The 15,766-nt window shown below is 44.5% G+C and overlaps 1 protein-coding gene across 2 annotated transcripts in view; it reads left to right on the forward strand.

Annotated features, from left to right (window-relative positions):
- Positions 1-4,926: 4,926 nt before the first annotated feature.
- BRF1 (BRF1 general transcription factor IIIB subunit) overlaps positions 4,927-15,766 on the forward strand; it is a 179,327-nt gene continuing 168,487 nt past the window's right edge. For both annotated transcript variants that reach the window (XM_074820977.1, XM_074820978.1), the window contains exon 1: positions 4,927-5,340. In XM_074820977.1, coding sequence (XP_074677078.1) covers positions 5,154-5,340 — 187 coding nt within the window. In that variant the 5' untranslated portion in view covers positions 4,927-5,153. The remainder of the gene's footprint in view (positions 5,341-15,766) is intronic.

The following is a 15,766-nucleotide window of genomic DNA, read 5'->3' on the forward strand; positions in this document are numbered from 1 at the left end:
ACTGAAATGGTTCTCTGATGGTGAGTGATGAACCATTAATGTTTGAACGAACAAGTCTTAGAATACAAGAGCTGCAGACAAGCGGAGTTGTGTTTTCACAGGAATATTCGCCTGTGCTTACATCCCCAAGTGACGGAGGCCTTTAGTCACTCAGTGCAGAATATAACCAATGCTTCCTTAAAAAGGGTTTCCTCTTAAATGACTTTCCTGAACAGATTATTTTGTGTTCGGACTGTGGCTGATTAATATTGCACTACTTATCTGGAGGAAGAGCTGTTCTTGTGAAGCGATTCTGATTGAGAAAAGCTGCAAAACAGGTGTAAAAAAATCTATTCAGCACTCATTATAGCACAACCAGATTACCAACTGAAATGTTTAGGCCTTTTAAAAACTTTTTTACTTGCTACCCAACTAAACTGTGATACACCCCAAACCACCGGATGCTGTGGATCTTGAAAGCTTACACAGATCAAAAACTGATTAAACAAACAGATTAAAAGTCTGCTAGTGTTCATGAACCTTCAGCTGATGAAATCCTTAAATTGTAGATTGCTTGAAACTAAGAAGGCGCATCTATTTTTACCTTGCTTACATCCTTCCTAAAAGCCCTCACCGATCAGCCGCACATCTTCAAGTGGTGTGCTGGCAGGGGGAGATGTTAGAACAGAATAGCTGGGCAGCAATACTGCTCACAGCTTTCAGAGATTTGCTGATGAGAAACTTCCTTGACTGGCTCCTGGATTTTTGTACTCAATATCCTTGGACTTTCCCTCCACTAATTTCTTGGTGGATTTTCTAAGCGACAGTATTTGTGCTTTCTGCACACGTCCTCACGTACTAAGAATCATACACAGACCCTGGGAAGGTAACTGGGAAAGCCATGGGGTCTCTGCCACTTACTCAGGGATCAAGACTCAGCTGCAAAGTGCTGTATCTGAACAGCAGGGATGTGATTGCACAGAAATAAATTCAAGTGTTTGCTAAGCTGGTTTACATGATTTAATAGATGCCAAACCCTTTTCTTCTCAGAATGTTCTTCCCAAAGCTTTTTTAATTACCATTTTATTGATGAACGTCATGAAAACAATCTCAGGAAATAATTAGAAAAGACGAAGACCAAAAAAAAACCAAAACAAAAAGGGGAAAACAGATGGAAAATCAGCCTAACCTGCGGGAGCATTGCAGCTTCTCGACGATTTCGTTTTCCTTGGGTGCCCCCTCGTGTCCATCACTAGTATAGCATTTGGACTGTCACAGACCAAAAAAGTATCCACTTGCTATCACCTTATAAGGTTAATCCATTTCGAAATCCTTTGTTCCCCCCTCTATTTAGTATCCCTATGACTTAATCTTCAAATAATCCATGTGCAAATTTTCAGGTTGAATGCATAGTTTATGCCCTATCTTGGACAGTCCAAAACCAAAGAAGGCTTCCTCTGCTTGTATTTTGTCCCAAGTTATGTGCATATGCAAACTCTTTGAGAGACTTCAGCAACACTCTCAGGCCTGTTTTTAAGAGGAGCAACTTCAGCTGAAATGCCAGAGAGCTGAGGATGCTCACAGCAGCTGATCAAATCGAGGGATTAAACTTTATGCCTATAACCGAAAATATTTCCCACGTGGGCCGTTGCATTGGGAGGCTCAGTACCCAGAAGTTGAGCTATGACCAAAAAGCCAGTGAGCCTCTGGGTTTTCTGTCACATGACACTTAAGCATCTGCTTCAAATCCTATTGTCTTTATAGAAGAGGATCCATCTCTTGTGAAAATATGGTAATTTGTCATCAGCTTGCTCTAGCATATTCCCTGCTGTGCTGTTCTGCATTTGCAGGAGCAGAGTGGGATTCCCTCTCACTCCAGGCTGGATTCATACAGCCCATTTGCATTCTTCTTACTGTTGTATGAGCAGTAGGGAAAAAAAAAAATCTAATTCTCAAACAAATGAGAACAGTTCCTCTCTTTGAAACCTCAACAACTGAATGTCAAACACGCACACCCACGGGTGGGTTATATTCAGGGTTCCTGGAGACACAGCAGGAAGGAAATTGGTTGGTCTGGGCTAACAGACATCCTGATCACCAGTTTTTGTCACACTTAGGAGTGAAAATAGGGGGTACGAAATACGAGGGTAGGTGAAATGGAGAACAGGTTCCTTCCTCCTCCTAATTAAAAAGGAAAAAAATTGCAGGGAATGGGGTTTTGTCAACACAGATTTTTAATCAATGAGCTCTTACTCTCAGGCTTCAGACTGTTTACTTAAAGGTTATTATTTTGTTAGCCTAAGTGAACTGAGTTATGGGTTATTCATTCAGCAGGCTGAATGTTATTGGTCAAAAAATGTTTGGTTAAGCCTCTTTCAAGCAGAAAGGACTAAGATCTTACAGACATGAAAATGACTTACATTTTGGCTGGTAGAAAATGATCCTACAAAAACCAGGTATTGTATGAGAAAGCTTTCATGAGAGGGAGGCCAAGGACTTCAGTCTTCAGGACTGGGAAGTTGTTTCATCAGCACTAACCTCACCTTATAAGAAGAAAAAAATTAAACCACACTTCCTTATTCAGTATGATATTAAATGAGCTTTTTTGCACAGCAGCTGTATATTACGCTCTCACTAGGGCCCTCTGCTGCTCACATGCAAAGTGAGAAACTCCAAACTTGTTTGGGACTCCCAGAAAATGCTTATAATGCTGAAAACAATCAAAACACCAATAATTTTGGAAGGGATGTAAACTTAAGTCCTCACGGATCAGGATTACATTAGTCTCTACCTAGGTGAGTTAAGAAGAAAATTTCTAATGGAAAGGTATTTCAAAACTGCTTGCTGCAGGATTTCTTGTGTTCATGCTGGCCTCTGTCAGGGGCACAGTACACGACACAGTATACAACACAGGAGCTGATCTGGGTTGTCTTAATTAAAATCTGATATTCAAGGGACTTTGCTGAAGGAGGAAAATTATTTATTTCAGGGTTTTTTCTCTATTATTGCTAAAAATATTTATCAGGGATGCAATTTCCCCCTGACATTATCTACATAGTGCATAATTTTGTGAGATCACGCTTGGTTGCTGTGGCACTCATTACCTCACAACAGCAGGAGGAACTTCAGGAAGGAAATAAACTCCAGAAGCAGAAGGAATCTGAAGAAACCAAAAGTTATTGTTTTCACAAATACATCTCTGAGAATAAAAAGGACAGTAAGAAAGAAGCCAAGATACATATATAGTGGCACAGTCTCCATTATGATATTGCTGTTTTCCTTTCACAAAAGCCCAGAACCTGCAAATTTTTAGGTACATTGACATAATTTCACACCTGTGAGATGCTCAGCTTTTTGGATGAAACAATAAAGCTTTAGTATGTGCCCCAATGCACCTCTAAATGTGCTACAGCAAGCCATTTTGTGCTATCTATGCAGTCAGTTCATAGAGATCTGTATGTGATAACTTGGCTGCGTGTGAGTTACTTGGTGGAAGATACTGAGAGCAGCGGGTTTGTAAGAAGGTGAGTTGCTGTTTCTGCATTATCTGATGTACTTCAAAAGCTGACAGATGAAAGTCTGTACAAACATCCAGCTAAGGTATCTATTCTGCTCACTTTCCTTCCCATCTGCCACGCTAATTTACATGTGGGTTGAGTGCTAAAGTGAAAACGGATGAAAACGGGTCTCTTTAGTTCAGGAACTAGTAACTGGAAGAGTTACAAAGACTTTAACTTTACAGCACCTTTGTTATGCAGTGCTCAAAATGCATTACTGAAACTGATTCATTATGCCTCACAATACTTTTATCTATGTATTACAGAATGATTGGATTTGATTGATTAATCAATTTTTGAAGCATAACAAATAGTATATTTTTGAAATGCAAATATCAGTGTTGTAGCCCCAATTTTATTTTCAGGGAACGCAGGAATTGGCATAGGGAAGATGAGAACACGAGGCCCACGTTTTTCACTGTACACCATGTATTTTTACACAACTTTTAATTATTACAGGCTTTACAAGGTGTCAACAATAACGCACCACTCAGCCACAGTGCAAATTTGTTAGCGATACTCTTTTCCCCACAAATCAAACCACCTAAATCGGGAGGAAGGACAAGGCTTAGCAGAAAGGAAATGCTATCACCTTCGTTTTATCACACAGAAACCATGGCATTAATTTAGTGACTTGCATAAGGTTAGGTAAGAAGTCTATGGTGAAATGAGAGTCCTGGTGAAAATTTCAGGGAATCCTCATGTTCTGCCTTAAGCACACAACAGTCACTTAATCTGAAACACCGTGGGCCCAGTTTTGCAGAACCAGGAATACCCAAAGGCGTTTCCTGATGCCGGCCGATGCTCACCGCTGGCAGCGGAACACTGTAAAATGGAGGAACGCAAATATAATGCCTCTTTTTGAGAGCGGGGCTCGCAGTTGCTCCTCCTGAAGCCCCTCCAGAGCCGCCCCTGGTCCCCCCGAGGCCCGGCCCGCCCAGCGCGCTCCCCCCTCCGCGGCGAGGCCTCAGGAGCTCAGCGCGGCACTAACGGCGGCCCGCGTCCTCCCGCCGTTGCCCGGGCCGCGGGAGGCGGTTCAGTAACGGCCTTTCCCGCTTCAAACGGGAAGCGAGGGCCCACCGGAGCTCCCGCCTGGCCTTCTGTTGCTCCAAACCTCTGGGCCTCGCTCCAGCACCGGGTCTGGCCTCGTTAAGCGGCCTCGCACCGGCCCGTCACAGTCGCGCTCGGAGCGCTGGAGGCCAGGCGCGGCTGGCGGCCGCAGATATGACGGAGAAGGGAGGCCCCAAAGCGCTGCAGCCTCCTCAGAGATGTGGTACCCGGGGCTGGCAGACGAGCCGCCCCGCCCCGCCGCTGCCGGTGAGGGAGGGGCCGTACCGGAGGGGCGGGGAGCGGCGGGCGAAGTCTCGCGAGAGCGGGCAGAGGTGGCCGCCGCCGCGCTTCTCCCCCTGCCGGTCCCGGCGAGCGAGGCCTGTGCCCAGGCCGGGCTGCGCCGCGCCGCGCCGGGAGGGCGGCGGGGAGGCGGCGGCGAAGAGGAGAAGGAGGGAGAGGCGGCGAGCAGGCGGCGAAGAGGAAGAGGAGGAGGAGGAGGAGGAGGAGGAGGAGGCGGCAGCGGCGGCGGGCCGGCCAGCCAGGGCCCGGCCCGGGTTGCTGGGCAAGATGCCGGGCGGCCGGGTGTGCGCTGCCTGCGGCTGCTCGGAGATCGAGGTGGACGCGGCGCGGGGGGACGCGGTGTGCACGGGCTGCGGCTCGGTGCTGGAGGACAACATCATCGTCTCGGAGGTGCAGTTCGTGGAGAACAGCGGCGGCGGCTCCTCCGCCGTGGGACAGTTCGTGTCGCTGGACGGTGAGCGCCGGCGGGCCGGGGCGGGGCCGCACGTGCGGACGGGCCGGAGGGTGTGAGGCGGGCGGGAGGGGGGGACAGAGGTGCTGCGTGGGGAGAGGGTGCGAGGGGAGTGAGGGGTCGTGTATGGAGAGAGGATGTTGGGGGGACAGGGGAGAGAGTGGGGGGGGGGGGCAAGGGGCAGGGCTGGAGGGTGCCGTGAGGGGTGTGGGGGACAAGGACAGGGCGGGGGGGTGAGGGTGCTGTGCCGGAGGGTAGGGTCGTGGGGAGTGGGTGCTGAGGGTAAGGACAATGTATAGGGAGAAGGGTGCTGTGAAAAGGGGGTACAGGGTCGGTGCGTGGCAGGCAGGGTGCTGTGCAAAGGGGTGTGAGGACTGAGTGGGAAGGAGTGTTGTGCAGAGGAGGGAGCTAGTGCTGCACAAAGTGGGAATGGGAGACGGTGCGTGGGGGGGAGGACAGCGTGCTGTGCAAGGTGAGACAGAAACGGGGTGAGGGGAGGCGGGGATGAATGGGGAAAAAGCGGTGCAAGATGGGAGAGATGCTCTGGGTGACTCTGGGAGTGAGTTCACAAGGGACTGGAGCTCTGGGTGGGGTGGGTGCGTGAGAGGAGGTTTGGGGCTCTGTGTGGAAGGACTGGGTGATGGGGAATGGGGAGGTATATGAAATTATTTGGTGTAGAGGACAGGAGAGTTGGGTGTTTGATAAGTAGAGGGAGTATGTGAAGGCACAGATGTGGTGTGATGGAGGAGAAGGAGGCTGGAAGTGAAGGGTCAAGAGTCTCCTGTAGATAGATGGGTTGGGGTGTTTGTGTGAATGCTCTGGAGGATAAGGCCCATGTGCCTGGAAAAAAGCCCCATGAAGAGGACATAGTGTTTGGATGGAGAGAGAGGGAAAATGGGTGTGGGGAATGTATATAAGGAAAAAGAAACATAAGCAAGAAGAATAGGAAGGAGCTTAGCAGTGAAACAAGAGGGCCTGATGGTTTGTATGGCTGTGGGGAGGAAAGAGGAATTGTGGTGGAGAGAGCAGCACTGCATATTGGAGTTCAGGAGTTCACTGCAGACTAGAATTTGTTTGATGCCATTTCTGTCTTCCAGCTCAGGATGCTGGCATTACATTTTTTTTTTTATAGCTTATGAGCAGCTCTTATATCCTTCACTTTTTCCTGTAGTGATGTGGAGACTACATTTTTAAGGGCTTGTACTGCTTTTTCCCTCCCACCCAAAATTATGCAGGACAGATGGCATGCAAGCAAGAGCTCATTTTGGGATGCCTTTATCCTATGAAAAAAATATCACAAGGAAAAGAGAGAAGTGAACCATACTGAGGTTTCTTCTTCTGAATGAATGAATTGCACAGTAGTTTCTTAAGTTCCTTTAAGGGACTTTTTCCCTTTTCTGCGAGTCCTGAGATGCTGTTGTTGGCTGATCTTTTTTGATGGATAGTGCATTAATTCCTTGATCTTGTACAGCTAGTTACCTGTCATATGTTACTGTGAAAAATAATTCTAGCACCCGTGAAGACAGATAAGCACCGTGAGGATAGGTGGGTGTGTAAAAGTGAAAATGTAGCTGGAGCACATTCTAGCATGCTTATGGTAGCTTTAGCTGGCTGGCATAAGATGTGGTTGCAGGGGCTTCACTGTGTGTTCATACTGTCATCTTCTAGCAAGTCTCCATGTGTGGTAATGTATGTGTTTTGGTGAAGTGTTGTTTGTGGAAACAATAGGAGAGGACTTTCAGAATGATGCAGTTTTTAGATTTGCTAAGTTACTGCAAGGATGAATGCGGCCCCTGTTTCACACAGTAAATATTTTAAGGAAATTGGATATGGGTGGTTTATGCTGGCATAATTCTTTGTATTCCAAAACAGATGCTTCTGTTGTGAATAATTTTTTTTTGCTTGACTTAAACCGAGTGATGCAAGCTAATCTGAAAAGATGTATTTGTGCTGCAGTAAGTGTCCTCATGATGTGTGCTTGTCTATTATGTTTGTATTGACACTTATTTAAGTCCTTGGGAATCGGGAGAAAATCCTTTCCTACATAAGCAAGACAGTATCTGTATCTGAGTGTTGTGCTGGCTGGAGAATTTCCAATGGGACGTATATTTCTTTTAAGTCAGAAAACATGTACTTGCTAAAAGCAACATTTTCTGGTAAGCATAGTTTTCGGTGACTTCTGATTACATAAGCAGGTTTCCATCAAAGCTACCTGTTTTTAATGCCTTTTCCTGTCATCTTTGTCAGATCTTTAGGTCTGTGGCTCTGAGGGATCCGCTGTGTATGAAATGCCTTGAGCTGAGGCTCCTCGGACTGGTGTTCATGAGCAGCCCTAATGTGTGGAGTGTTTGCAGTGTCAGAGGTGCCTGGGCTACTGTTTTTGAGACCCTGGCTCTTGGTCAGTAGGGCTGGGTGACTCGGAGACTGCTGTCTAGGTTTTGCAAAGTATGAGGACTGTCAGGTTCGCTGTTGCAGAGCTGGGAGTTGGATGGGGCTCTTGGTGTCTATGGGGTTCAGAGTTCCTGGTTGTGCAACAAGATTCCCCAAATTCTTCCAAGATCTACAAGGCCTTCTATTTGTGTGCTGATATATGTTGAATAGTTATAGATGCCTTTGTGTGTAACTTATTTTCATCTTCATCATAAAGAAGGTGAAGGGAGCGGAAAGCACTGAGATACTGTTACTGACTTCTCTTTGGTATATCTAGGAAAACATTTTATTTTACCAAGCTGCATGTTAAGGATCTTCAGTCTTGCATTTGTTTGCTGAAGGAGGAAGAGAGTCCTGCTCTTATTAATACATATTATATATAAATACAAAGTGGCTTGTCTAGATCATGCCAAGTCCTTGCTAATAAGCCCAGCAACCTCACTACAAAACATGGGAAATCCCTTCTTTTTTTCTCTCGGGGCTGGAAGAAGGTGTGAGATCACAGTTAAGTTTTCCTAGGCAGTATTTACGTTCAGCTATCAATGTGCCTAGTGTAGGAAGCCACAGCCTCAACACTGATGACTTTCACAGAGAAGTTTGCTATAGCCAGTGTTTTCCAGTGCAGGTGTGTGAGTCTTTCTTTCTGTTGTTTTGACGGTTTTAACAACTGAGCATTGGTGTGCTGAGAAAGTGTGAGCTTATCCTTGGCCATGAGTGAGAGATTTTGCTTTGCTATTGCATGAAGGTTTGGGGAAATGCAGGTTTGTAAGTCTATCGGGCAAAAGGGTGGAAGCAGTGAAGGACGAAAGAGGTGGCTGTACAGGTAAATATTGGGGAAGAATGTTTTTTAGCAAAGTGGCATGCCTTGCAGATCTTTTTGGAGTTTTCTAAAGAAGTAAGTGGACAAAGCAGATTGTTGGATTTGCAAAGGGAGCTCAGCAAGATCCTTCACCAGGAGCTTCTAAAGAATCTGAGCCATCATGGATAAGGGGAAGGTCCTTATAGAGCACAGTAACTACTGAAATGATAAGAAATGTAGACTAGAAATAAGTAAGTCTCCTAAAGGAGGTGCCAGTGAAGTTCCATAGAATCTGGGTTGATGATCTGGCAAACAGGTGAATGGTGAGTTAACGAGGTTTGCTGGCAACACTAAATTATTTGAGGTAGTAAAGACTGTAGAAGGATCTGTTACTCTTAGTAGCTGGGTAGTAGGATAACACATGAGATTGAGAGTTGCAGTGAGAGGTAGGATTGTTCCTTTCTTCCACGTGTGGGATGGTAGCATCTGGACTGGCTAGTATAGCCTAGGGCTTAATGGATAGCTGTGTAAAAACATTTGGCCCAATGGTTATTCGTAGTACAAGAAAACAGAGTGGGGAGGGGAATGCTAGAAGTTATCAGGAAAAGAATATGACAGCATATACATACACTGTTACAGATCCACAGCACTATCTGCAACTTAAATACTGTGTGCGGTTCTGGTGTGTTTCTCTCTTTTCTTCCCCCTCCTCAAGAAAACCTCTAATAGAACTAGAAAAGATACAGAGAGGAAGATGGGGTGATCAAGAGGAAGGCTTCTTGAAGAGCTTCTCAGTTAGAATGACTGAATAGACTTAGCCTTTTCAGACTGGAAAAGAGATGATTGAATGGGGACATAGTAGAGCTCTGTAAATGCAGTAGAATAACATGGCAAGGATGAGCAATTGTTCAGTATCACATAATGCAAAAACTGGGGTGCGCCAAGAAAAGTATCAGCTAGCATATTTCAAAGGTAGCATATAGGAGGTTTAGAAGCATTAGGAGGGTTTTTGTTGTTTTTTTTAAGACGAAAAATCTAATTCAGTTGTGAATCTTATGTTGCGGATGTTAAAAGTTTACATGAGTTAAAAAAATGACTGGGCAGACAGAATAAAAATGTGTCATGGCAGTTAAGAAAAGATACTATTTCTGGTTCAGGAAACCCTTGAGCCACAGATCTCTAGACTCTGGGAGATTATATGAGAGAAGTATTGCAACAAGCTTTCCTCTTGTGTTTTGTGTTCACTGGTAGGTATGTATGACCTGTGACCTCACTGTTCAGAGGTAGGGTACTGGACTAGGTAGTCCTTTGGTCTGACTTGGCACAGCTGTTCTTTTGAGTCTGCAGAGGAAGATCATGTTCTTTGAGCTCTACAAAGATGCTTTTGAGGGTTTTGGCCATTCTTTTAAAACAGGCTGAAGAATCAGGGGGAATATGGTTTTGCAGTATCAAGTGTAGGTGTCCGTAGGTGTTAATATGGGTTTTTTTCAGCTTGTGTTTTGGGAAGTGGTGAGCACAAAAATCTGATAGTTATAAGGTATGTCTTCTTGAAAATGCTTAGCCAATGCTTCTGATCTCCTTGTGAGAAGTTGGTAGTAGAGATACTTAGAATTGGGAGAATCTATGATGAGGTGTCAAGAAATCTAGATTTCTTTAGAGTAAGGTTTATGAAGTTGTATATGCAGTACTTTGTGATAAGAACCATGAAATATTCCCTGATGATAGTTGGGGCATATAAAAGGAGATAGTGTGCTTATATAAAGATGCAAAGAGAGTGCTAGGCCATCCTACTCCTGATGAGATGCCCTTTGGAGATGGGCATGATGTCTCCATTATTATGTCATCTGTCTTGGCGTAATAACACCAATGCTCTTCATTGCCATGGTCTTGATGGAAATGGAGGATATGATTGCAGGTTAGCCTAATCCCACAATTCTTACTAAGGCTGTCTCTCAGGGAGTGACAATTCATCTCTTCTTGTGAGGTACCTGTTGCACGCTGGGTCATGAACTGGTAAGTTCTTTCACTAGCAAGGGGATACCCTCTTCACGCTCTAGAAAGGGGCTACTGTCTATCTTTCTATTGATCTTGTAGGAAAGTCCTCACAAAGCACAAACTAGTGAAAGCTTTGATAGGCCCTGTACTGATCCAGTTAATTTTGAGTCCCAGTTCTGTTGCAAATGGTCACAACTAGGTGGGAGTCCAGCTTGAGGCTTAACCCTGGACATGTTATACTCTTGAAGCTTGTGAAGGCCGTGTGTTGAAATTGAGTTTCTGAGCTTGACTGATTTGACCCTGGAAAAGTCTGCAGATACTAGTGGGAAAGGGTTGACATGGACATTTGAGTTCCAGGGAACTTTGTTATTTGCACAGAAAATGTTTGTGACATGCTTTTCCTAGCTGAGTCTATTTTTGAAGAATAACTATTCACGTTATAATTGATAGCCAGTTCAGACTGTCTCAAACTAGCCAAAAGAGGTTGTTCTCTGTGGCTTCCTGCCAAATTTGGGGAGCATTTGAATTAAAAGTCTTCATTCTGCTAATTGGAATGAATGCATCTTGCCTTTTTTTTTTTTTTCTTCTTACCTAAGTTCTTAGCAGACTCCTACCAGTCACAACATTTCAATGCATCCCAGCATGAAGTACAGCAATACATGGTCTAAGAGTGAGCTACATTTCTCCCTCTCCATTATACTGTAATTGCATTCTGGAAAATGGAGCTCCACTGAGCTCTTCTCCAGTCTGCATCAGTTCTATGGCAGCTGCTTTTTCAGAAAGGCAAGTTGTGAGTTGTGCATTTGAAGGTGGTTAATTTTCTGATCACTCTTTCACTGTGTCTGGGTGGGAGTCTCCTGTCTTGTGGTAGTTGCTGGGAGAAACTATTTTCACCAGTTTTTTCCCCAAGGCTGATAGGAGAAAAACCTAGTATGATGCTGAAGAGAGTGAGGGGTGGAAAGCTCAACATGGTGCAGAAACTGATAGTCCAGATCTCTCATCAGCTTTTTGTTTAAAGATGCTGAAAAAGTAGACGCCTAGGGCTTCAATCTGACACTAATCAAGGGAGAAGAAAACAGTCCCACCTGAGAGAACTGATGTGCAGGCAGTGCAGGGGCAAGCTGGAAGACACAACTGAGAAAATACAGCACGAGAAAAGGGCACTGCAAGGTGTACTGAGCTTGTGGTCCTGAAACATACTGTCTGGGGAGGCTCAGCTTCTTTTGTTCTGTAGCCTTTACATGCTTGGTAGTTGAGCAAAATAGCATCTGATAAGCTTCTTGGGCGTAAACCATAAGGCAGTCTGGAAACCTGGCCGTTAGAAGTGTTGGGGATCTCTGTGTGTGTGTGGTCTGGTGGCAGGAGAGCTGCCTGCTTTGCCAGGCACTGCTGGCCCTTGCTGTCCCTGACCGTTTTCTCCCTGGGGCTCCCACAGCCCCGGGCCCCATGTCAGACCCCCAGGGGATGTCAGCCCCTGCCCCAGCGATGCTGCATCAGAGCTGGTCTCCAGCTCCTCACAGCCCTGCCCTGCCTGGCTATGGGCCCCGCTGAGCCGGGCCTGTGTCCCACCTGGTTTCAGCCTGGCCCTGTGGCTCTGCCCAGCCATCCCGGGGATGTGTCTGACCCTGGTTCCCCTTGCTGGGCCTGATCCTGACCCCCCACATGCAGGCTGACATCCCACCTGGGCTCAGCCCATCCCTGGATTCACAGAGGTGCCTGATGCCCTGGGCTGTGACTGCCCCTGTTCTGCTACAGAGTTTAGGGTCACATCTCTGGTAAAAATTTAAATCGTAATTATTTTTCAGAAGCTTTTAGCTAGCTCTTAGTGTGTGTCTTCTCCAACCAGCTGCCTATTTTTACAAAACTGACAAGAAACCTTGTAGTTCTGAGACCTCTGTCCTCCTCTTAGGTTTGTTTGGGCAGAGAGGAGAGGGGTGGGCAGTGCTGCTGTGTGTGCTGTTTTTCTCGGGAAAACTGGGATAAAAAATGGAGTTTAGCATCATGAAATGCAGCCTCCATAGTTTGAGATGACAGAACTGTGGGATGGAGAAGAGAAGGTGGAGCGAAGATCTACAGGATTCTACTTCAGTAGGAGGTTTATGGAATGATCGTAGGCTGGCCGCCAAAGTGGGGTTCTTGCCCCACAGAACCTAACTCTGCCTTCGGGATGTCAGGTGAACGTACATCACTGGGGTGTCTGTGCGAGGTTGAACAGCGTGACTGTCTTGAATCAGCTGTACTGTTTTGTGGTTGATTGCTTGGAGTTTCTATTTGTTTTGGTGACTTTTGATTAAAAATACATAATAACTAAATTATTAATGCACATTGTCTTCTTTAAATGCTAGGTTGGCCCTTGTTATTTGAGATTTACAGTAACTAGTGTGAATCAAAGTCTTTTAACATACTCTTACATAGTCACTAGACCAGGAGTTTTTAGGATGGTAATGACTATACAGTCATAGTCATAGAAATGGGAGACTGCAAGGGGCATTGACAGCATTGGACCAACTTCAGCACCGAGTCAGGATCACGTAGAGCTCATGGCTTTTGTACAGCATACATATGGTATGACTCTCCATCTCCAAACGTATATGAGTTTGCGGGATATTAATTTGAGGCTGGTGGAAATAATGTTGTTTGTGGAAAGATACCTACTTGCTTTTGCTCATAGGGAGAAAGGAAAGTTGTGAACTGCTTAGCCCTTAACACACCAAGTGTTTGTTAAAACTTCTAGTGTAGGAGGCTCCACAACACTTTCAAGTAGGCTGTTTCAAATATTAGAATATCAAGGAAAAGCTTTTTCCTGCTAATACAATTTTTTTGGTTGCAAGTAAATTATAAGCAACTTACTACAGTGACCCATTTGCACTGCCTTAGATGCTGAACATGTACCCTTACTCTGCAGTGTCTCTTGACAAATTTAATGTAGCTTACCCTCTAGTAAAGCTGTGGTATGCTCAATTTTTCAGGTGTGCCTATGGAAGCTTACTGAAATTTGTATGTAGTATTTTATCCTTAAAAACTTTGTGATGGTTTTCCATCTACATTGACTTCAAGTATAGAACTTGACTGGTATTTGGATTGATTGAAGTATTTCAGTCCTTTGGGGTTTGTGGAAATGGAATGTTATTGTCAGCAAACTGGAAAGGAGAGGGACTAGATAAAGGGAGGAAAAGCTTTCTTAAAATTTAAGTGAAGTTTACTAGCCATTCATTTTCTATGCCTTTTTTTCCTCTGGAACTTTGTATGATGGACAATTGCTGTCACAGTAAGTGCTAGGGAGACAGCTGGTAAACAGGATGAACTCTGTGTTTGTATCAGATTCTGTAATTTTGTCTGTTCAGTTGTTACATACAATAAAGGATTCTTCTGTATTTTTCATTATTACAGAAGTGGAAGGAATAGGGGGTTTGTTTTCACTTGGTACTTGTTAATTGGTTTCTGTGTAGGATATATTGATAGACCAAATCCTGACATAAAATATTTCTTATAATGCAGCCTTGAACACTCCTGTAGTGGATTCCACCTGTAATATACACATTACGCTTGAAATGAAAACACTAGATACAGAAAAGTAAAAATAATGTTAATATCAGCAAAATTTCTCCTAAATGTGATCCAGATTTCTAGAGATGACACTAATTCACAGTTAATTTTAAATTATGTAGAGTGGTCATGATGTAGTTTGCAACACAGAAGAAAGTATGGATATGCTGGATTTACAGACCTTTTTGGGAAATCCTGGAGAGTATTTATGTGTTATACTTTGTTCTAGGTTTTCTCATTACAAAACTAATCCATAATCATGTTGTGTTGGGAAGGAAGAGGGGAAACTTGGCATCTATTTCGTGCAAAGAAAATAATTGTCTGCTATATGTTATAGTGAGATGAACTGAATCAATTTTTGCTTCTCTTCTGAAATCCTCCAGGTGGCAATCTTGCATCAGTTAAGTGTATAGTGTGTTTTTTTTTTTTTTTCTGACATTAAGTCTTTTATATGCTGGCCTTGTGATGGCAACAAATGCTTGCTTGGAGTGCAGCAGAGTATACTGCTGTCAGTTGTGAAAATGCTGGCTAGTGCACGTAACTTGGACGCAGACTGGTTTCAGAGACTTGAGCAGCCCTAAACTCGGGTGTGGTGGACACAACAGTGTATTTATCTTTTTGGTTGGTAGTTATGAAAATAAGCCCATAGATAGATAGCTACGATGGAGTAGATTAAAGGCTTGTCTATGTGAGTTTGTTCAGCAGTAACATTTCATGTGGTGTGTGCAGATCTGTTAACTTCCCTGTAAAAACGGCTGAGAAAAGAATTATTTCGGTTCCAGACTTCAGTAGTTTTGTGCATTCAGAAAGCTTTAATCACATCATTTTGCTACTGTAGGCATGAATTGTAATGGCACATTTACTTACTTTTTTACTTTTATGGCCTAACTTAAGCGGGAAGCTCATTAATTTTTTATATTAGATTATCTAGTCTACCCTGATTATGAAACCGTTGGTGTGCTGCAGTCTGCATTCTTTACCAGACCCAGATTTTTTGCTGGGTCTGTAAATACATGGGCTTTAAATTGAAGGTTTTTCTCCTACCTTATCCTGAAGAAAGGGCTGGTGTGTTTTGGTTATAATTTCACAGGGAAGGATTTCAACAGGACTAGCCCTATCAAATAGCAGATACACCTCAGTTCAAGTTGCAAGCAGCTTCATTCCCTGTCTTCACTTGCTCATTTATGTAGAGGAAACAAAATCCACAATGCTAGGACTGAATCTATTTCTTCTCCAGGTGTTGAATCTGAAAGTCAGCATGTCACTAGCTCTCAGAAAAGTGCCCTTTAAGCTGCAGATGCCTGAGCTGTTGCTCTTTGCCCCTTCTGTATGGAGGGATGTGATAAGTGCTGTTCCTGCTATCTGTCGTCTCTTTGTTGCTGTTCAAGGTTACCACAGACTTCAAGCATTGCTTGCTCCTTTTACTGTTCGAGGAACATTTTTGTAGAGAAGCAGTGATGTGACCTCTTTTGTGAGTTGGTGGAGCAAAACAGAAGCAGCCAAGGTGCCTGGGTCTGACCCTGCACATGGCAGCTGTGCCCAAGACTGTGCTTCAAGGAGTGGACGTGGGGATGGCAGCTCTTGGCTTGCTTGAGGGACAGTCACTAGAGTTCAGCACTTGAGTAATGCGGGGTGATGGGCTGGGTCTGGACCTGCATA

This window comes from Strix aluco, chromosome 4 (assembly GCF_031877795.1).
Source record: "Strix aluco isolate bStrAlu1 chromosome 4, bStrAlu1.hap1, whole genome shotgun sequence".
Taxonomy (NCBI): Eukaryota; Metazoa; Chordata; class Aves; order Strigiformes; family Strigidae; genus Strix; species Strix aluco.